Source organism: Marmota flaviventris, chromosome 5 (genome assembly GCF_047511675.1).
Source record: "Marmota flaviventris isolate mMarFla1 chromosome 5, mMarFla1.hap1, whole genome shotgun sequence".
Taxonomy (NCBI): Eukaryota; Metazoa; Chordata; class Mammalia; order Rodentia; family Sciuridae; genus Marmota; species Marmota flaviventris.
The window spans coordinates 158,488,057-158,508,456 of NC_092502.1; the positions used below are offsets into that span (position 1 = coordinate 158,488,057).

The 20,400-nt window shown below is 46.6% G+C and overlaps 1 protein-coding gene across 2 annotated transcripts in view; it reads left to right on the forward strand.

The window, feature by feature from the left end:
* Nucleotides 1-20,400, forward strand: part of Sema5a (semaphorin 5A) — a 450,631-nt gene that overhangs the window by 424,496 nt on the left and 5,735 nt on the right. For both annotated transcript variants that reach the window (XM_071612704.1, XM_027943895.3), the window contains exons 17-22: nt 1,233-1,458; nt 3,478-3,696; nt 9,798-9,968; nt 12,520-12,675; nt 14,031-14,078; nt 19,224-19,435. In XM_071612704.1, the coding sequence (XP_071468805.1) occupies nt 1,233-1,458; nt 3,478-3,696; nt 9,798-9,968; nt 12,520-12,675; nt 14,031-14,078; nt 19,224-19,435 (1,032 nt within the window). The remainder of the gene's footprint in view (nt 1-1,232; nt 1,459-3,477; nt 3,697-9,797; nt 9,969-12,519; nt 12,676-14,030; nt 14,079-19,223; nt 19,436-20,400) is intronic.

Below are 20,400 nucleotides of genomic sequence, written 5' to 3' on the forward strand. Positions count from 1 at the left end.
CAAGAAGCATAAATCAATTGCAGTTCACCACATCACTCTGGGTAGCGTTCACCTACTGATAAATGCAAACACTGAACTTTGATCTAACTAGGATTACAGCACAACTATGCTAGGAGGATGGGAGATGGGAAGGCTGAGTGATGTGGTAGACAGAAGAGTTACAGCCTCTTTTTCCTTGCAGCACAATTCATGCACAATGCCTAACACACTGGAAAGTTCAGGGTTTTAGCTCCATGGTGGTAGTAGTATCAAGATATCCCACTCAAAGAGATAGGGAAAGGATAGAACAGCTCTCTTATTTTATAATAAAGCTTAAATTGTGTGTGTGTGTGTGTGTTTAATATTGATGATACTATTTTAAAGCGTGGCCATGAGTGACTGGCTACCTCATGTGGTGTTGGTTTTCCCTCTATAGAAACATCCTTTCTTAGAGTGGAATTGTGATAACTACTGCATCCAAGATTAATCCATCTATTCCTGGTTTTGCAGCCATAAGATTTAGGACTGTTTTCATATAAACCCGGAGGTGTTCCAAGAAGATTGTCAATACCCTAGTCCTAAATTCCACCTTGTCCAGACATGGTGTATCCACCTGGCAGTCCCTCAGATCTACTCCATGCTTGGCCACCCAGGACCCTCCCACCTGGGTTGTTTTAAGAGATTTCTGGGAGTGAGGGGCTGAGGAGAAACTGCAAAGGCTATCGGGTGCATAATGGGGGATGATGGGAAAATGTGTTACAGACTAGAAAGAGGGGTGTGTGTGTTCTGTTGAAACTCAACCACCCCAGTGCTTTGGATCTGTGACTCCAGGGCTCACAATATCCACAAACCTCAAACTTAACATTACATGGTCTAAGAATCAAGTCTGGTTCCATGGTTTTAACTTTGATACTTTAAAGAAAATAGATAAACTTAATATCCAAATAATCAGCACCTTGGATTACTGATAAAGAAAATGAAGATGATTTTATGGAATTGCCTTTTGCTCCCACATGTGACTTTGTTTATTATCTTGTTCTCATTGTGTATATGGGGGAAACTGCACGTTCCTTGTGAAGATGGCCTGAGAGCTGAGCTCTCTGTTTATGTGTTTTCAATTTTGCAGAGCAGCTATGAGTGTCTTTGTATCTGAAGTTTTAAGAAAACTTACCTTTCCCTGAAAGAGAGCAGCTGTCATGACAGGGCTTCGTCTATGCAGGGGGCTGAGACACACTATGCATTTTCTCTCCTAGGAATACCAGCCTTGTAACACCAATGCATGTCCTGAGCTGAAGAAGACCACGCCCTGGACGCCCTGGACACCTGTCAACATCTCTGACAATGGCGGCCACTATGAACAGCGATTCCGGTACACCTGCAAAGCCCGCCTGCCCGATCCCAATTTGCTGGAGGTGGGAAGGCAGAGGATTGAAATGCGGTACTGTTCCAGCGATGGGACCAGCGGCTGCTCCACAGATGGTGAGGGATGGTGGGAGGACAGACTGCTCCTGGGAGGCCTTTGATCTTGAGTCTAAGGTCATGGAAGAGCACGGGTAGTGTGTCCTTGTTATTAATTGTGGCTTTGCGGTCTTTATCACAGTGATCCCTGTAGAACAGAGTGGACTTCACAGCAAATTGAAGGGGGAGACACTCACTATGAGAATTCAGCTATATCCCCCCTTGTCCATGGAGGGATGCATTCATAGACTCCCAGCGGACACCTGAAACTGGACAGTACCAGACACCATACGAACTTGTTTTTCCGTGCACACACAAACCTATGAAAAATTATGCACATTAAGAGATTACTAACAATAAATAATAATAAAATAGCATATTTATAAAGATATACCATAGTAAATGTTATGTAAATGTGTCTCTTCCCTGAGTCAACACAAGCATTGATACTTTATGATTGTGGTCGACCACAAGTAACTGAAACCGCAACAAGGGACACCATGATAGGAGATGGTTCTGGGCATTCAGGGCCCAAATAACACTGTGCTTATGAAAGGTCCACAGTAGTTTGTGTCAGATTTATTTTGGATGAAAAAATGCACTGAGGAAGGACTTTCCATAGGTTTTCTGGCACTAAAATATAAGGTGAAAATAGTATTTCAGTTTATTTATCCTCAAAGTAGACAAAAGTCAGGAAGAGTGGATTTCTTTGGTTTTACTCATACGGGGGATGTTTCTGTTAAGAAGCACCATGTGTAAGAATGCCATGGACACATGCCATTGCTTCACCCCCTGAACTGGGCAGACCCCTGAATGCCATGTTAGCAGCCTGGAGAAAGCCTGGGGAGGGAGCCAGACCTGCCCTCTGTCTGGTCCCAATGCTCCGTCCGCAGTTCTATCCCCTGGGCAGGTCACTTAGTCTCCCTGGAGCTCCTCTCTCTGCCCTTGAGAAAGCGGGTTGGAGCCTGGTGGCCCCAAAGAGCCTCATTCTTTGCTTTGCTCTCCGTCTCTTTTTGTGTTCTTCAGACGCATCCTCGGAGCTTGGTTTGATGAACACGATGACAGTTACATTTTGCGCTAGAGCCTTCTCAGACATTTCCCAGCACTTCTGTGTTGTGGTTTTACTTTCATTCTCCCGCATAAATGGGACATAGAAAGGGCTGGCACCACTGATGTCATTTCTAAAGAAGGGGTCTTCAGGCCCAGAGGGGCTGGCCTTGACAGATGCCCCAGAGCTGGGGAGCTGGATTGCAGTGCAGGATTGACGGGGGTGGGATAAATTCATGGGGGACAGTGCTTCTCCTCTGTGTGGCCACCAGGAAAGCTCTGAATAGTGGCCAGTGCTGCTCACATGCCAAAGGTTCCCAGGCTGAGGCCTGCTGGGATACTGGGAGCTGGGAGCTGATGGACATCTGGGATACTCGGTGACCCCAAAGTTTTTACAAATACCTTTTGCTATAAAAGTACACTTCTCATCCTGTACCTGTGTTTGTTCTTCTAATTTACTTTCTATCTCAGACTAGACTCCCCATAGCTCAGCAATCACACAATCTTATTGTTAAATATATATATATATATATATATATATATATATATATATATATATATATATATATATATTCTTCTTTGATAAAGGGTATCGGTAAATACACCTATTGACATAAGTGAAACCAACACCACCCGCCTGGTGAGCAACAAAATGAGTCACTCTTGTTAAGTTGGTAAAATTCTGCTTTTGTTAGAAGAAAGGATACCTATATTGAAACACCGAGAGGAAGATAACTGAAGCCCAGTTTAAAGATGGACATTTTATAAGGGATAGTCTGGTAATCTCCAATTAGGGTTCCTATGTGCAGCCTTACTGCATAGCAGCTCAGGAAAGAAGTCTGAGTTATGGGAGGCTGTCACTCAGCTGCAGTATTTTATTGAGGTGTGAAAGACTAATTCTAGAGAGAAGCTCGTGCTGATGCAGACAGACCAGTGTGTGCGTGGGCCCTGCAGGAACTCCTGTGGAGTCACGCTCTGTGTTTCCCCTGCCAGGCCTGTCTGGGGACTTCCTGCGAGCCGGGAGATACTCAGCCCACACCGTCAACGGGGCCTGGTCAGCCTGGACGTCGTGGTCACAGTGCAGCCGCGACTGCAGCAGGGGCATTCGGAACCGGAAGCGGGTCTGCAACAATCCTGAGCCCAAGTACGGTGGCATGCCCTGCCTGGGCCCGTCCCTGGAGTACCAGGAATGCAACATCCTGCCCTGCCCAGGTGAGCAGTGATCTAAAACGTCCAGCAGCAAGGACGGCCTTTTAGCTTACCCTGGCTCTCTCAGCTCCGTGGCCTGGTGTTGGGATACATGTTCTTAAGAAATGTCAGGTGATATCAGCAGCTGTTGGATGAACCTAGTGAGATGGAAAAGGAAGAATAAAGGGGTCCTCCATTCCCAGCCACCTGCTCCAACTGACCTGAAGCCAAATCCCCAGTCATGTCCACCAGTACTGACACGCCTCACTCGGCCCCCTTTGTAGGCTGGCATGTGGCCTCACATCTCCAGGTGAAAAGGGCAGGCAGCATCTGGGCTGGATTACATTCCTTTTCCTCTTCTTTTTTAAAAAGAAATTAAAATACTTCTTAGAGCAATGCCCTGTAAGGATTGTGGGCTCTGGATCCTGTCCCTAACAGAGATGTTGGCCCTTCTGATGTGGTCTGGAGAGAAGTGATGTCCCTGAAATATGCATCAGCCCACCTTTCCTGGGACCCGAGGGACCCAGGCCTCCCTGCTGTTCTCCACTAACCCCAGGTTCTCAGGTTGCAGGGGTCAGAGCTGTACCAACAGGTGCCTGCCAGCTCAGTTCCTAGTCCCACTGTCTCCTGCTAGAGGGGTTCTACCTCAAGTTTCCCATCTTCTGAAAATGCAGTCTTCTCTCCTGGAGGCTGCGTAGGGCTGGAAAAGGACCTGGCTTTTGGTTGCACTGAATTCCATATAAGCACAAGGATATTAAAGTGAGCTAAAAGAGCCCAGGGCTTTTGGATCTGCCGTTCTCCTACAACCCCTCTGTCTTCCCTCTGATATTCTGACTGTCTCTGCTCCCTTCTGCCGTGGCTCCCAGTGGAGCTCTGTCACCTAAATGGCTTCCACCTGACCTTCCCATGGTCATGGGTTCTGTAACCCAATGACCCACAGCCACCCTGTGCAGGTCACTGGATGCTGTCTGTGCCTTCTTCCTGGGTGAAAGCCCAGGAGCTCAGGGCCTGGGATGGTTCCACCGCAGAAACTCAGTCTTCAGCACAGGCTGGCACACCTAGAAACGCCCATCACAAGTGTTTGTTGAATGGAAAGTGAACAACCAGCCGGTTACCCATCTTCCTTCCTCCCTCTGCCCATTCCATTTCCAGCACTTTTGAACAGTTTGGAGGACCCACTGTGTGATGCTCACAGGATGGCAAAGACACAGTGTTGTGGTCCATATCAAAAAGGAGCCTGGGGTTGGGGGAGAAGGCATCTGTGAATAATGTCAAGCCAGCATGGCCATCAGATGCTAAGATGGTGACAAGATACAGTGGCCACGTCGGCCAAGCACCTAGTGGGCTAGGAGAGCAACAGCTGCAATACACAGGCTCTTCCAAGCTGAATCTTGAGGGACAGAAAGGAGTTAGTCAATTGACAGGAAGGGATGGGAAGTGGTGTGAAGGGTCATGACAAAGCTGGGTACAGAGGTTTTAATGGCATCAGATTTTAGCATCTTGTCCAGTAGTATACACAGCTTTCTCAGTTTTTTGAGCAAGAAACTGGCTGTGGGAAGTATTTTATAAGCATTCATTGATGAGGAGAGGTGCATGGATGCACGATGTATGGGTGGGTAGATGCACGTATGAACTTATGTATGTATGTTTAGATGATTGGATGGATGGATAGATGGATGGATGAATATTTGGATGAATGACTGGATGGATGGATGTATTGATGGAGGGATGATTGGTGACTGGATGGATGATAGATAGATGGATGGATGGATGGATGGAGAGATAGATGGATGGATATACAGAAGAAGGGTGGATAAGTGTGCAGATAAAACTGGACTCACAGTTCCCAGCTTTGTAGCAGAGGCGTCCCATTATGTCCCTGCTCTTGACAGCTGCACTGCTCTCCCAGGGCATCTCAGCCTGGATTTCTCCAGCCTCAGGAGATTCCTCCCTTGACTACCCCACTTTCCCAGCCAAGCTGATGCAGAGAATCTGGGAAAGGTCACAGAGCTGATCTTTCCCACAGCCCCATGGCAGGGTTCTTCCCCTGGGTGCTGGGAGGGAGCCCGTGGGCGATATCTCTCTATTTGAGTCAGTGCTATGAACTGGAGCACGGGAAGTTGCCATGGGAATGTCAGGGCCCCTCCCTCCCACACCTCCCCAGGCTCCACTCACTTCCTCACTGCTATCAGTAGAACACAAATTCCTCCAGACACTGGAGGCTGCCCTGGTCCCTGAGTGCGAAGGCGGCCCCTCCATCTCAGACACTCCATTAGCATCGTCTGTGGGTTGTTTTATTTATTTTTCTATTTTTTTAGTTGACTTGGCAGTCAAACCAGAACTATATATACATGACCTAAATATCTTGAAATAGCTCTGGCCTCATTTTCCTTTAAAAGCCAGGTCCCATAGAGTGTCGTGGAGGTTCACAGTGCCATGTCACTTTCCACTGGGGAGTAGCTGAGTTCAGTCTGGATGTGCTAATGTCAACACTCTCCCACTTCCTGGGGGATTCCTAACAACTGGACAGACTAACTCAGCAGGAGGGTGGGCCGCCCCAGCCTGAGGGGTTTGAGCTGCCCACCTTCACAAGCTTTTGACTTCATTTAGCACGTTCTCTTCCTCACAACTCATTCTGCTGGGTGAACAATTACAAATGATCATTGTATTTCTAAATGAAGTTTTTCCCTATGATTTAAAATGAACATAGACATAAATGACCTAGAGGAATGTAAATGACTTTTAAATCAAATCACTAACAATGCCATCTCCAATTGTCACGTGTAACTTTGAGCCAGTGCTGAAATGACCATTTCCTCTCCTGCTGTGGCCTTGTCTAACTAGAACCTTCTCCTATGTCATTCACCTCTGACCTTGAGAAATGGGCGGTCCTTTCCCCTTCACACCTTTGTTTCATGGTGTGTTTGATTCAGCACAAAGACTCCAGACCCCAACTGACAAAGGTAGAGAAGAGAGATGGTTCCTTGTTGCCATGTGATACAGAAACAGGATGAAAGCAACCTCAAAGCCTTCCTGGGACCCCGTGTGCCCTGACAGGGTCAACATACACTCCTTTGATCAGATTTAACTATGACGGTTCCTCTGAGGGAGAAGACTCTGAATGAAGTCCAAGTGCAACCAGGGTGTGTTCCCCAGTGACCTCTGGTGGACACCTGGAGTGCCTCTCCCTGCTGGACTCCAGAGTCCTCACTTCCAGGAGGGCAACCTCTGCTCAGTTCTTGGGGAGTGGGGTGCCCTGCTCTCCTTCAGCTCTAACAGTGTGGTGCAGTGTTCTGGGCATTGATACCATACCACGCGTGCCCTCACCCTCGGGGCTTTATATCTCTGACTGTGCCCAGGATGCCCGGGGAGTGGATGCATTTAGCTTTCCTTGGCCCCCTTTGATTGCTGGTAACTTTACTTTTCAGTAGTGATGAAGTAGTTGGCTAGAATTCCTAGACCCAAACTTGTACCCTCTTCTGTCACATTACTTAATCTATCAATTTTTTTTTATAAAAACCAATTCCCTGCAATTAATGGCTTTGATTCCTTGAGGGAAACATGGCTCTGAGCTTGGGTATATTTGTCCGATCTTCCCATGAACCAGCCTTTCAGAGGCTAAATTACATGGTGATCCCGGCCACAGGAGATTCCCCCATGAATTTTTAGCATAGAAATGGCAGGAGTGATGTCAGACCCATACTGTTGGTTCGCCTTGTTCTTTATGTATAGCATGCCAGCCTCCCATCCAGAGCTCCCAGGTCACTCGCTCCATGACCTAACCTCTTAGTGCCCGGAGCCACTCATTTCTAGAATGTTCCCCAAGGCTGTTGTGAGGACCATTGCCACAGTGACTGAGCTCATTATTATCCTTGTTATGCCCAGGCTTGCTGCTCTCCGCTCACGGGCTCGGGTTTGTGTCACTCCTTGATTCAGTGGCACGTCCCTTCTTCCCCACATGGAGTTGTACAAGCCCCTCACAGTGCAGTCGGCTTCATTAAGCTTTGCATTCTGTAGTTTCTACTTTAAAAATAGTACAGACTTTCTGATATGAACTCATACTATGGTGCTCCGTATCTGTTTCCATCTGGGCAGACCACCTCATAGCCAGGGTCAGTGACCACCTCACGGCCAGGGTCGGTGCTCCAAGGTGCAGGTGGAAACCTGTCATGCGAGGAGGACACCCTTAGGAGGCCAGCTGGGAAGTGACCTGGGGCTCTGGGCAACTCCAGCCCCATGCGACTGCTTGAGAGAGTGGAGGCTGGGCTGGACTCCCCTTGAGTCCCTCTGCACGGAAGCAGCTCTTCCCCAGCCCTTAGAGTATGTGCCTGCAGACAGTGAAGTACAAATGGAGCTCGGGGCCGAGCACAGGGTGAGCTTTGGTTTGAGCTCCCCAGGGGCCACTTCAGCAGCTGGATTCTGCCCAGGGGCTCCTCAGAACTTCAAGCAGGAGCCGTATTCTCATTTAATGGGATAAACCACCTTGTGCCAGGAGGACTTGCTCATGACCCCAGAGGGACCGTGGGTATGTGTGAGCAGAGGGCTATTAGACCAGATCAGATGTGGACTGGCATAGCGTGAATGGAAATGCGGGATGGATAAAAAAATATCCCGAATATCTCGGGATAGAATGAGTGCAGGAGATCACAAAAGATACATGCTATGGGAAGATTGTGAAGAAGCACACTAGTGTTTTTGTGTTGAAATAAAAGCACTTAACATGAACAGGTCACTAAATGCATGATATAGTGTTGCTGGCTACAGGCCCAGGGTTGTACAGCAGATCCCCATTGTCCCTTCCTCCCCACCCCTGGGAACACCATTTTACTTGCAGCATCTATGAATTTGAGTATTTTAGATGCCAGCCATGACTTACACAATACTCACATTCTGCTTGGCTTATGTCACTTAGCATTATGTCCTCCTCCATGCTGATCCATGTTGTTGCACACGGAGAGATCTCCTTTTTGAAGTCTGAGTAATATTCCATTGTATCTATATACCATATTTTCTTTATCTATGTATATTGACATTTTGGATGTTTCCATATTTTAGCTGTTATGAATAGTAATGTAATTGCTGATATCTCTTAGAGAGGATAATTGCAATTTTTTTCTGGTGTACTCAATTTTTGGAAGTGAGATTTCTAGATCCTATGGTAATTCTATTTTTAATTTTTTTAAGAATCACTATTCTGTTTTTCATAAGCAGTTACACCAGCAGCACACAAATGGCTTCAGTTTCACCACATCCTTACCCACATTTTTTATTTTTTAAATCATAGCCATCCTGACAGGTGTGACTTGGGCTCTCACTGTGGTTTTGATTTGCTTTTCCCTGATGCTTACTGAGTCTTTGCATCTTTTCAGATGTTTAGGAGCCTGGTCTGTGGGTCTCGGGATCCCAACCTGGGGAAGACAGGGGCTAATGTGAGCAGAGAGAGAAGGGCTCTGTTTATGAGCAGTCTTGGCGGGTTCTGTCCAGGAAGCAGTCCTGCCTGACATTCACACGGTGAAGCTGCACAGTTAATACCCAACCCTAAGTCTGGCTGCTGATGTTGAGATTACATCTCCAGCCATTAAAACCTGCCACCAGGTCTGCGTGGCTATATGGTTTGCTTGATTGGAGGCTGCATTTATGGGGTACCCATCAGTGACCTTAGTGGGACCATTGGATTTTTTTCTCCTCCTCTGTCAAACCGTAATCCAACCCATGAGGAGGGCTGTGACTTGAATTCCTGATCCGGGGCTGTAAGTCTTGTCTGGCCAACTGCATGGTGCAAGGGTGAGAGCTGGCCAGGGGTGGCCTTAATGGCCACAGTGTGCTGCGTGTTCCTTCTTGGGGAACTGGGGTTTTGGTAGGGCATGCATTGTGCTCCTCTGTCATCTGGAGACATGACATGTTTAGAACCATTTTCTGAAAGAACAGATAAGGGGCACTGGAGAAGGAAGGGAAGGTGCACCAAGCTGTATGGATGGCCCAGGGAAACTTCCTATGGCCGCACATGGCCAGGACTCGGCTGCTACCTGCACCCACGCCTTCTGTAGTGCAGATTCCGTCTTCACCTCCATCAGATGGATCTGGTTGGGGTTTCTGAAGCATTGTGACCTTGTGTTCCTTCCCAGTGGACGGCGTGTGGTCCTGCTGGTCATCCTGGTCAAAATGCTCAGCCACATGCGGGGGTGGACACTACATGAGGACCCGCTCATGCACAAATCCAGCCCCAGCCTACGGAGGGGACATCTGCCTGGGACTGCACACGGAGGAGGCGCTCTGCAACACCCAGCCCTGCCCAGGTAAGCGGACCTTGCCTGCTGCCTGACCTGCAGAAAACTCACCTCTTTTCCTCCTTAAAAAAAAAAAAAAAAAGAGAGAGTATGCAGTAATCCATATTAGGTTGTGGTTCCTTTTGACAAAATCACACATGCATGGGATTTGATTGACTCCGTTTCAGTCCCCGGTACGGACACCCCCTTTCCCTTCTCTCCTCCCTCACCCCTTTCTCCTCTTTGGCTCTACTGATCTTCCTTGTGCTCTTTTATTTACTTATTTTTGATGGGTGCTTTCTACATATACTTACAGGTAGAATTTCCTGTGGTATGTTTATAAGTGCACGTGACATGGTTTTTAAAATCTATTCCACATCCTTTCCTTTCCTCCTCCCTCATCTCCATCTCCTTCCACTCCACTGATCTTCCCTATATCAGTATGATATTTGACCCCCCATCTTTTTCCTTTGTTTTGGACTAACTTTCACATCTCAGGGAAAACTCTCAACCCTTGACTTTCTGAGTCTGCCTAATTTCACTTAGCACCATGTTCCCCAGTTTCATCCATTTACCAACAAATGTCATAATTTCATTATTCTTTGTGGCTGAGTAAAACTCCATTGTGTATATAGACCACATTTTCAGTATCTATTCGCCTGTTGATGGGCATCTGGGATGGTTCTGTAACTCAGCTACTGTGATTGGCCAGCTCACCTCTTTCGGATTTGTAAATGGTGAGGAGGACGATGGTATCACATCATAGGGAGTCCTAGAAGGGGGAACAAGTCAGTTCACAGGGGCACCCTTAATGTGACTTCCTAGCCATTGTTCTATAATCAAATCCTTTTCACTTTGTCTGGTGTTCAAAGCCTTTATCACATCAGAGGTGAGTATAAGCATGTCATTATAACACCCAAGCTCTTTGATTAACAAATAGATCCTGATTTGGCCTTCACTTCACTAATTAACACTAATGGCTCTTGGCAGCTCCTTGCTGTGCTAGGGAGAAAGCCAGAAGAAACAAGCACCCGTGAGCGCCCCCTGGAGGCTGGATGGCTGAGAGGGTGTCTTGCCTGCAGTCCCTTGTCTCCTCTACTCGCCCAGGGCCTGGCCTCAGTCTTCTTCTGAGGATCCCCAGAGCTGCATTTCAGGAACACACGCTAAAAGGTCACGGGAGGCAGTAGGCATTCTTGAGGACACCTCACCCAAGTTCGATGGCCTGTCATCCAGAGGTGGTGCAGTTAGAGAAAATATAAAGCATGAAATCAAATCAGTAATTTTATAATTAATTATTTAATCAGATTATTTTAAAAAAAAAAACGAATAAATCTTCAAATATCTTACCTGATGTCAGGATCCAGGATTTTGTTGTTGGGTGTCAGCATGAGGACCGGAGATTCGGGTGCCGCATGCCTCACACCTGCCTCAGAACCTGGGTGAGGGAGCTCCAAGGCCCCGGGAGACACAGGTTGTGCTGAGACAGCCTCCTTGTTTCAGAAGCAGCCTGGCTCCTGACACATGGGTCCTCTTATCCCCCCTTCTGGGTCTCACTGATGCCGACAACCTCATAGTTTATTAGCTTGCTCCCGGGGGGGGGGGGGTTATTCCTGGAAAGTTTCAGTTATATTAAAAAGAGCTTCAAGACCAAATTCTCAGTCATTTCAATAGCAGGGCCTTTGTACATTTTTGAAGCAAAAGCTGTTACCTTTACCTGGATCAAGGTGCAAGTTGGATTTCCAAATTTTTTTTTTCCAAACTGCACAGAAAATGTAGCCTTTTTTTAATTGGTTAATATTACTTAAATAATATGGAGTGTTCATTTTTAAACCTTTTTTTCATAGATATGAGTTTCTCTTTTCACACATCTGTATGCCTGAGTGATTTGGACAGATTTCAGCCATTTTTATACATAGGACAAGGAATTCTTTCATCTCTCTTCTTCTGGACTTGACCCAAGGCTTGTGAACTGGCCTGCTGCTCTTTTGTGCTGGTTCACCTGGGGTGAAATGAATCCTGCCCTGAGGGTATCCTGGCTTTGCTACATTGACTCTGCAAAACTGTTGTTGAACCAACCCCAGAAAGTGCTTTAAGTTCCCATTCAGCCACTGAGGATTTCTCATTAACACACCTTCCTTCTGTTGTCTGAGCAGAGTCCTGTGGAAATGTGCAGGAGTTTATTAGGAATGCATTTGAGGCTGCTCTTTGCAGGAAAGCTTGGCCCTGTGAGAAATGGTAATGTCATTGAAATTTCTGCCCCCAACTGAGGGTAGTTTATTCACTGCTGGGTCTCATGGATTAGCTTATTGACTCTAAAGACAATTTTTATAGCATTAAAATAAGGTGGTCTTTAGAAATGTTTATGGAAGCGTATTATATCTGATTATATTACACCATGGTTTTTTGTTTGTTTGTTTGTTTGTTTTTTCCATCCTCATGTATTTTATTTACTGGCCTGGTCAGAAGTTATGACTACATCTTATCAAAAACATAACATGAGAACCTAAACCAGCTCATGTACCTTGGCAGATTAATTTTAGCAGGAGTTCTTGCCCCATCTCCCATCTTCTGTCCCCCGCAGAAAGCTGGTCAGAGTGGTCAGACTGGTCCATGTGCGATGCGTCTGGCATCCAGATCCGCGCCCGCCAATGCATCCTTCTGTTCCCTGTGGGTGTCCAGTGTTCCGGAAACACCACCGAGACCCGGCCATGCGTTTTTGACTCTAATTTCATCCCAGGTAAGCGCAGCGGATGGTGTAAGTGTGAACAAAAGCATCCCGACATTTAGACGGAAAGTGGTTCACGGGTCACAGTGTGATCTCGGAGGCTGTGTCTGGTGAAGCTGAGATGATGATCCCATCAACTCTCATGGTTTGTAGGGGATAAAAGTGCAGATTTGTAGATAAATTCAGATTTAGACTTGAAATACTTCTTGAGTGTAAGATTTTTTCAAACACAATGCCATCTATAATTTATTGATTCTAATAGAAGATTTTTCTCTAAAAAATGGAAATATGTTATTTGGTTATTTTAATATGGGGTTAAGTGCTTTGGCAATATTATGTGTGTGTTTGCTCAGAAAACCAAGGTCCATTCTCTATAAGAACGTTAATATATTTGGGGAAATTGATTTGCATCATGATTCTCACCTTGGAGAAGTGGCTTGGCCTCTGGTCACAGACGGGGTGTGGAACCAGGGCTCAGTTGTTGTGGGTAGCTCTTCACCATTGCCTTCTCACAGATGGCTGGTGCTCTGCACATGTACACACCACGTAGCACATGCCCAGTGTGCCCTTTAGGACTATAGCTTGGACCAAAGCAAACCAATTATTGCAAAGAAACAATAGGGCTCCATGAACCAAATTGTCTTCATTTCCCTGCATTTGTGGAAAAAATAATAGTATCTGAGAAACAATTATTAGCCTTAGCCTTGTAAGTCACCTGTACCATGTAGGGTGCAGAACTGTGTTATTTATCTGTTTAGCCATAGACATATTTATAATTTTTGTTTTGTAATGGAAAATCAATGTAGGAGAACTAGACTCCTGAAATGTTCCCCCCAACCTGGTGGGAGTTGAGAAACTTAGAAGACCTCTCTTCTCATTGACATTTTGCTTGTGGAGTGTAGATATGGCATGATAAAGGGCACCAATGTGCTCCTGGATATGACTTTGTTATGGTGACTTCCTTTGAGCTTTGGTGATTTGGCTTCCATTTCACTGGGACTAAAAGATCATTGGTCTTGATGCAATATAATAGTCACCAAGGAACAGAGATCCCAGGGCTGGCAGGGGACATTCTAACAGGAATCAGCAGGTGCTTTGGTTGCAGCCTAAGGGGTCACATAATTTTTTTTCCTGTGATAATGAATCTTGTCCTGTCCTAGTCAAAGTGACTGAACCAATCCTTCTTGGGTTTTTTGAAACAGTAAACAAGTATAAATTTGTTTTGAAAACTAATCAAGCTTTGGAAACTTGGACTCCCAACAGATTAAAAAATCATTGGACCTTTTGCAAATGAAATATTAATGTAAATAAATGAACCTACTTCCCAACACCCTTTATGCATTGTGATTGGATTTTTGTTTTTCCAGAAGTATCTGTTGCAAGATCAAGCAGTGTAGAGGAGAAAAGGTGTGGAGGTAAGTGCCTCCTTTTAACTAGTTTCTTACTGGTATTCTGGTCTCTTCCAAATATTTCTTCCCCCGTATGTCTTCCTTGTTTCTGCTATTGGCAAAGAATTACATGGAGGTGAAACTCCTGGACCCCAAACATATACCTTTGCATAAACATTAATAGTCAAGATTTAAGATGTGGCACAGTGGTTCTCAGAGTGGGGTCCCTTGGCCAGCATCATCAGCATCCCTTGGGAACCTAATAGACATGCAAATTCTGAGGCCCCAGCTTCAACTACAGAACCAGAACCTCTCTGAGTGGGGCACAACAATCCGTGGCTAAGTGAGCCCTGCAGGGACTCTGTTGAACGCAACACTTGATGAACCAGCGATCTTGATATGAGTTCAGGGAGATTTTCCATGAATAAAATGAAATCCAAGGAGTTTGTTTATATTTATGTGCAAATCCATTGCACCTAACCTTGAATCTCCAGCCCACTGAAATGGCTATATTGTAATGGGGGTACAAGATTATACATACATCACTAGAGAAATTTTTTAAACTGCAACACTGAGTCTCAAAAACCACATTCTTTGATTCAAGCATATGGAAGTTTGGAATTTGCAGTCTGTACCTTCCAAAACTTAAAGTTATTGTTTTCATTGAAAATATGCCTGAACAAAAGACTTATCATCCAAAGACCAAAGCATAGCCCATGTCCACTTTGACATCTGAGCCAACATCCATATCTTCACATGTACGACTGATGGCAAATAGATATCAATGCCCACCACAATCTATTCCACCAGGGGAATCCAGAGTGCTCAGCACAGCAGGCTTTGGGTTTTGTTTTTGGTCTCAAGGAAGTGGGGGCTTCCAAACCATGTTTTAGGAATGTACTTAGCATTAATAACTACATGGATTAGGAGATTGCTGTCTATACATCTGGTTTAGTCAGCCATCTGTTAATGTGTCCACTAATTCATTCAAGAATCTTTGCTAAGCATCCACTCTGTGTTGATTTTGTGAGGGGCATCAGGTTTACATTGAAGACCTAAGCGGCCCCAACACCTTTGGAACTCATAAGAGACCCTATTGCCTAAGACAGGCCAGGACATTCATCTTCCCATGATCTAAGTCATGCAGCAAGCTCACCAACTGGCAGTTGCTAATACAGGATCCACTTGTGAGATTAATATGCAAGGGCTTATATAAAATGATGGCAGTGGCTAGTGTCCCTTCATGTGTTTATATAGCCCTGTGTGCCAGACATTATATTCAGTGCTTCAGACAAGAAGTGTCCCATATGGCCCATACAAAGTGAATTTGCTAGGTACTGCCACCTACAGTTTACATGGAGAAGCCTTGGAAGTAGAGGAGAGTTTGAAAGTGACGGTTTCAGATTCTAGAAGGACATTTAGGTCTCATACCCTGTATTATACAACACCCACAGTGTCTGGGGCTATGCTCCAGGATCAGTCTCTTGAACGATACCTCACATTAGCAATGTGAGGTGCTAATGCAGCAGAATGAGTCATGTCAGGCCACGAGTCACTGTCAGATACATGGAGAAAAACCACTTCTCAGGGATTTTGCACCTGGGAATTGCAGAAAAGGGATAGTGTCCGTGCCTTTGTACCTGTGCCATAAATGGGGCCTGTGAAGCTCAGAGAGGTAAGGCCCTGGCCCAGGTGCACACAGCTCATGCTCAAGGGTACGAGGGATGAGATCCTGGCAAGGGGTACAGTGGGAGGTTTAAACACATATCACTATGGAAAAAGTGACCTGGTAGGGTCTAGATGTCCGTGTCCAGGGACTTCGAGTTACAGCAGCCCTGCAAGGTGACGATCTTGCTCAGCTCACAGGTCCAGGGCTGTCAGCTGCCCTCAGTCAAGGGCAGGTCAGGAGTGGAGCAGTTCCTAAGGTGTTTTCCCATTCTCAGAAGGCCAAGTCAGAACTTGAAGAGTCACACAGCTGGGCTGCAGTAGATGTCACTGGTCACCCATGCTCACTGCCAGAGGCTCCCATCACCTTGCCCAGGACAGGCCACCCTGTTCCAATGTGCAAATCCCTCTGGGGCCTTAAAGACCCAGGAGTTGTTCTGCAGGCCCCTCCTGTACTGCCATGCTGCTCTGAGTCTTGGCACCAACTTTGCCAAGAGCTGTACAAACCAGAGCCAATCATGAGGTGCTGTGGGCTGAATCACAGAAGCTTGGATTACTCTGCATTGCCTTAGGTCTTTAAGCTTCTAAGAACTGATTGCCTTAGGTCTTTAAGCTTCTGACTTGGACATTCCACAGCAGGTAAGAGAAGAAATGGATCCTAGCATAAGGCTAAGAGGTGAAAATAAGCATTTACCTAGCAAGGATGTTTGGGGATGTTTAGGGAGACAACATAGATGTGTTTTCTCAGTTTATTGAAAAATCAATAAAATTTTGCTCGTAATATCATCCAATGAACCAACTGAGCAGTTGGTCTTTATTTCAGGTTTATCTAAAAAAAAAGGCCAAAAAATAAAAGCATATTCCAAGGAAAGAGCCACAATAAACAGATTCAACAGAGATTCAATAGGCACTATTTTTTCCCTCTGTGGAAAATGTGCTTCTATCGAGATTTTTCAACCTAGCTATTTTTAGTTGCATGAGACACAAAGAGAACATGATCATCATAAAGATGTCAGCTGGTCCTGGCCTTCCCCAGGCACCTGCAGGAATGATTCATGTGATTAATGACAAACTATCTGCATATGGAGATGGTAATACATCTTCCATCTGTTATAAAAACATGAGTTATCAGTGCCGCAGAGAGTGTTTTTATCAGTATGTGGTATTGACCCCAGGAGTCCTGACACCTAAAGTATACAGAAATGAAAACTCACATGACATCATACCTGCTTAGGTACAGCTTCAGTGTTACAGTAAACAATTCTAGTGTTTGTTGGTGAAAAGGTCCCACCTGTCACAGCCCAGGAGCCCTCCAGCTGCAGAGGCTCCTGACAAAACCAGGAAAGGCCAGGCATCTGTGAGGTCCTTCCATCATCCTGTACCACTGACCAAATAAGCTGGAAGTGGAAAACTAAAGGGGTTGTCAGGGTGTGGGGAATACCTATAGAATATTCTAGTAATATCCACCTGGATCGTCCAGCTCTCAGCGCTGTGTATCTGGACCCCTGTGTAAGGAATTGCCTATGTATTTGTAATTACAGTATGTTTAGGAGAGTGTTGGGCCTGGCTGACCATGAACCCCAGAGAGGGCAGGCTGGGTTCACCATGTCCATCTACCTCTACCTTGGGGGGCAACACAGACTTGTTTTCTCAGTTTGTTGAAAAATCAAAGTTTGCACAAAAAAATCATCCAGTGGGACCAACTGGTCTCCCTTACAGCTTCTAGTCCATCTCTCGGGGCCCTGGGCTCCTGCAACACAGTGCTCACGAGCAGAAAGGAGCATGGTGTACGGGAGAAGGCTCAGCATTCAGGGGAAGATGGGGATATTCAGCCTCTACCATCTAGCATGGGTGAGGCCCTGATGGATCTCCTGTCCCCTGGGGCTTGGCTTCCCAGGGAACCTCTCAGCCACTCAGGGATCTGTGGGGATCAGGAAGGACCCTTGGGGTCCCAGCATGTAGTAGGACCTTGGTGACTAGTAATTAGTGACCTTTGACACCAGGTGCCAGAAGGGGGCTGGTGCCTTTGGGAAGGATCCCTGAGGAGTGAGCATTGGGAACGGGCATGAGGAACACAGGGTACAGGAGAGCTGCTCTGTGGGCCTCAGGGGAGGAGGCCTGGGCAGTTCAGGGGCAAACACCCAGGCCCTGGCTGTGGGGACAGACCTCCAGGCCCTCTGGCCCCAAGAGCCCTGAAGTCTCTGGGGCCAGACAGGCTCCTCTGGACTTGGGCTGATGCCCAGCATACTTCTCCATTCTGCCTTTGGATCTGGGGTTGACCATCACAGGAGGGCATCAGGTGACCCTGGTGACACAACGAGGGGATACTTAGGGGGAAATGGGGATCCTCGGGATGTGCTTTCAGCAGTGGAGACAGGAGGCCAGCAACCTGCAGGCGGTTACTCACGCAGGGCCATTGCAGTGTAGGAAGTCACGTCATGGTCTGCTTCTTGTGACTCTCCCTGAGCTCGACAATGTGAGAGCTGCCCGGGTGTTGGTGTTTGTTCCCTGAAAGATGCGAAAGTAACAGTGGTGTTCTCCCAGCACGTGGGGAGACCGACTTTTGTACTGTTTCTCAGGCCCACATAGGTAGGTCTTGGCAGGCTGCCCTGATGTCACTCAAGCCACTTCTGTTTCAGAGGTTAGGTCCAAGTCTGCTGGAGGAAAGTCCCTCAAAGAGAAGAGATGCTGATTAAATATAAAAACAATAGGTCACGGTCACCAGGAGATTGTATTTTATTCCTTTAACTAGAATTCTTGTTTTCTTTGGAGTAAACCATTTTCTTAATGAGATCACCAAAATATAATCTAAGCAAAAACAGTGGTCCACAGGATAATATTTGTACACCTGCAGCACATGTATGTGCAGAATTCCTCCTGAAGGACCTGGGAGAGTGGCTGCCTTTAGCAAAGAGACATTTTTCCTTCAGAACTTTGGGAGTTTCTAATGTCATTATTATATAATGCATGTTTGTGCAAGAAACGGAAAACATGAGGATCTATGTAAATGGAACAATTTTTAAATAAGATGAAATAATAAAAGAGGGTGAGGAAAGCAGTCTGGCATGACCATGCACAGAAATTGGAAGCTGTAAGTGCCTTTCCTGCTGTTCCTGGGACCTGGCAGTCCGGGATGCAGGGAGCTCCACCTGTTAAGGGACATGAATGAACTGTGCTGTAGAAACCCCAGAGAACAGAGATTATACTGCTCTTAGAACAGAACAGTACTGTATAAGCCTTCAAAGGGGGAAAAAAAAAGATATTCTGTTAGCGTATTCAGGTTTAAGGTGACTTGAAAAAACTGATTATAATCCCCAAGAGCCTGAATTTAAATATGCTGTGCTCACTGTGGAGAAGTCTCCTGGTGGCCATAGCATTTCAAAGAGGAGCATGATTACGATTTCTCTAATTTTGGAGTGGGCTTCTCATCTTGCTCTTTTCTAAGCACTTGAGCCTTGGGGTAGCGCCTTCTTTCTGAGCGTAGCATGCCTGTGATTCTGCCCTCAGAGTTCAACATGTTCCACATGATCGCCGTGGGGCTCAGCAGCTCCATCCTCGGCTGCCTCCTCACCCTGCTCATCTACACCTACTGCCAGCGCTACCAGCAGCAGTCCCATGACGCGACCGTCATCCACCCCGTCTCTCCCGCCCCCCTCAACACCAGCATCACCAACCACATCAACAAACTGGACAAGTACGACTCCGTGGAGGCCATCAAGGTGAGGAATCAGCGGTGCCGGCTGTCTGCAAAGGTCCTTGGTGTTGGCGCTGGTGATTGGGTTGGTGGAGTGTAAGGGAACCTTCGTGATCACCCACCTTTTAAGCTTTGTTTTGCCTGGAAAAACACGGCATCTCATGTGGGGATAAATTTAAAAAGGGACATGAAGCAGCAGCACACCTACTGCTGGAGATACCAGGTCTGTGGCCCCGGTTCAGCTCTGATCCACCCTTGCTGTGGGGCCTGAACTTGGGCATCAGAGATGTGCTCCCAGGTGAGGCCCTGAGCACCACTGGGCAGTCAGACACCCACTCCCATTTCAGGAGCAGACCCAAGCTTCTTTGCACCTCAGTATGTTTATCTTTAAAATCGTAGTCTTCATCTTTTATCTGATGGCACACACTCTTGCACGGTTCTTGTGACAGTGTCCTAATGTACAGGAGGCTTCTTGCATCTGCACAGAAGGCCACAGGTGTAACCTGAGAGACATCAAGGGTCTTGTTCACCTCACCTACTCTTTCTTACCACCCACATGGAGGAAGGGGGTTTAGTGAGACCCTGAGCTGCATCTCACTAAATTCCCACATTCCTGTAGGTTGGGGACTTCCTTCACATTCTTAGGGAGATCTGCTGTCCGCTCTCTGTTCCAGTGGTTCTCTGTGAAATTGGATTTCTTTTCTACACAACAATAGGAACATATTCGCTCTCACAGCTTTGGGTGGAGGGGAGAACTTGTTTCCCTGGAGCTGTGTTGTCCTCCCTTGTCCATTCCCTACTGTGTGGCCTCCACTCCTGGAGGCACAGCCCGTTGGCTTTACCCATGGACTCTGCTTAAACCAGGGTCCAGAATCCATTAGCACTGACTTCCCCAGGTGACAGGCCCAGGGAGGGAGCATCAGGACTCATGACAGATCCCCATAGCCTCTCAGAAATGAACTCCTAGAGAGCGACGAAGAACATGTCTAC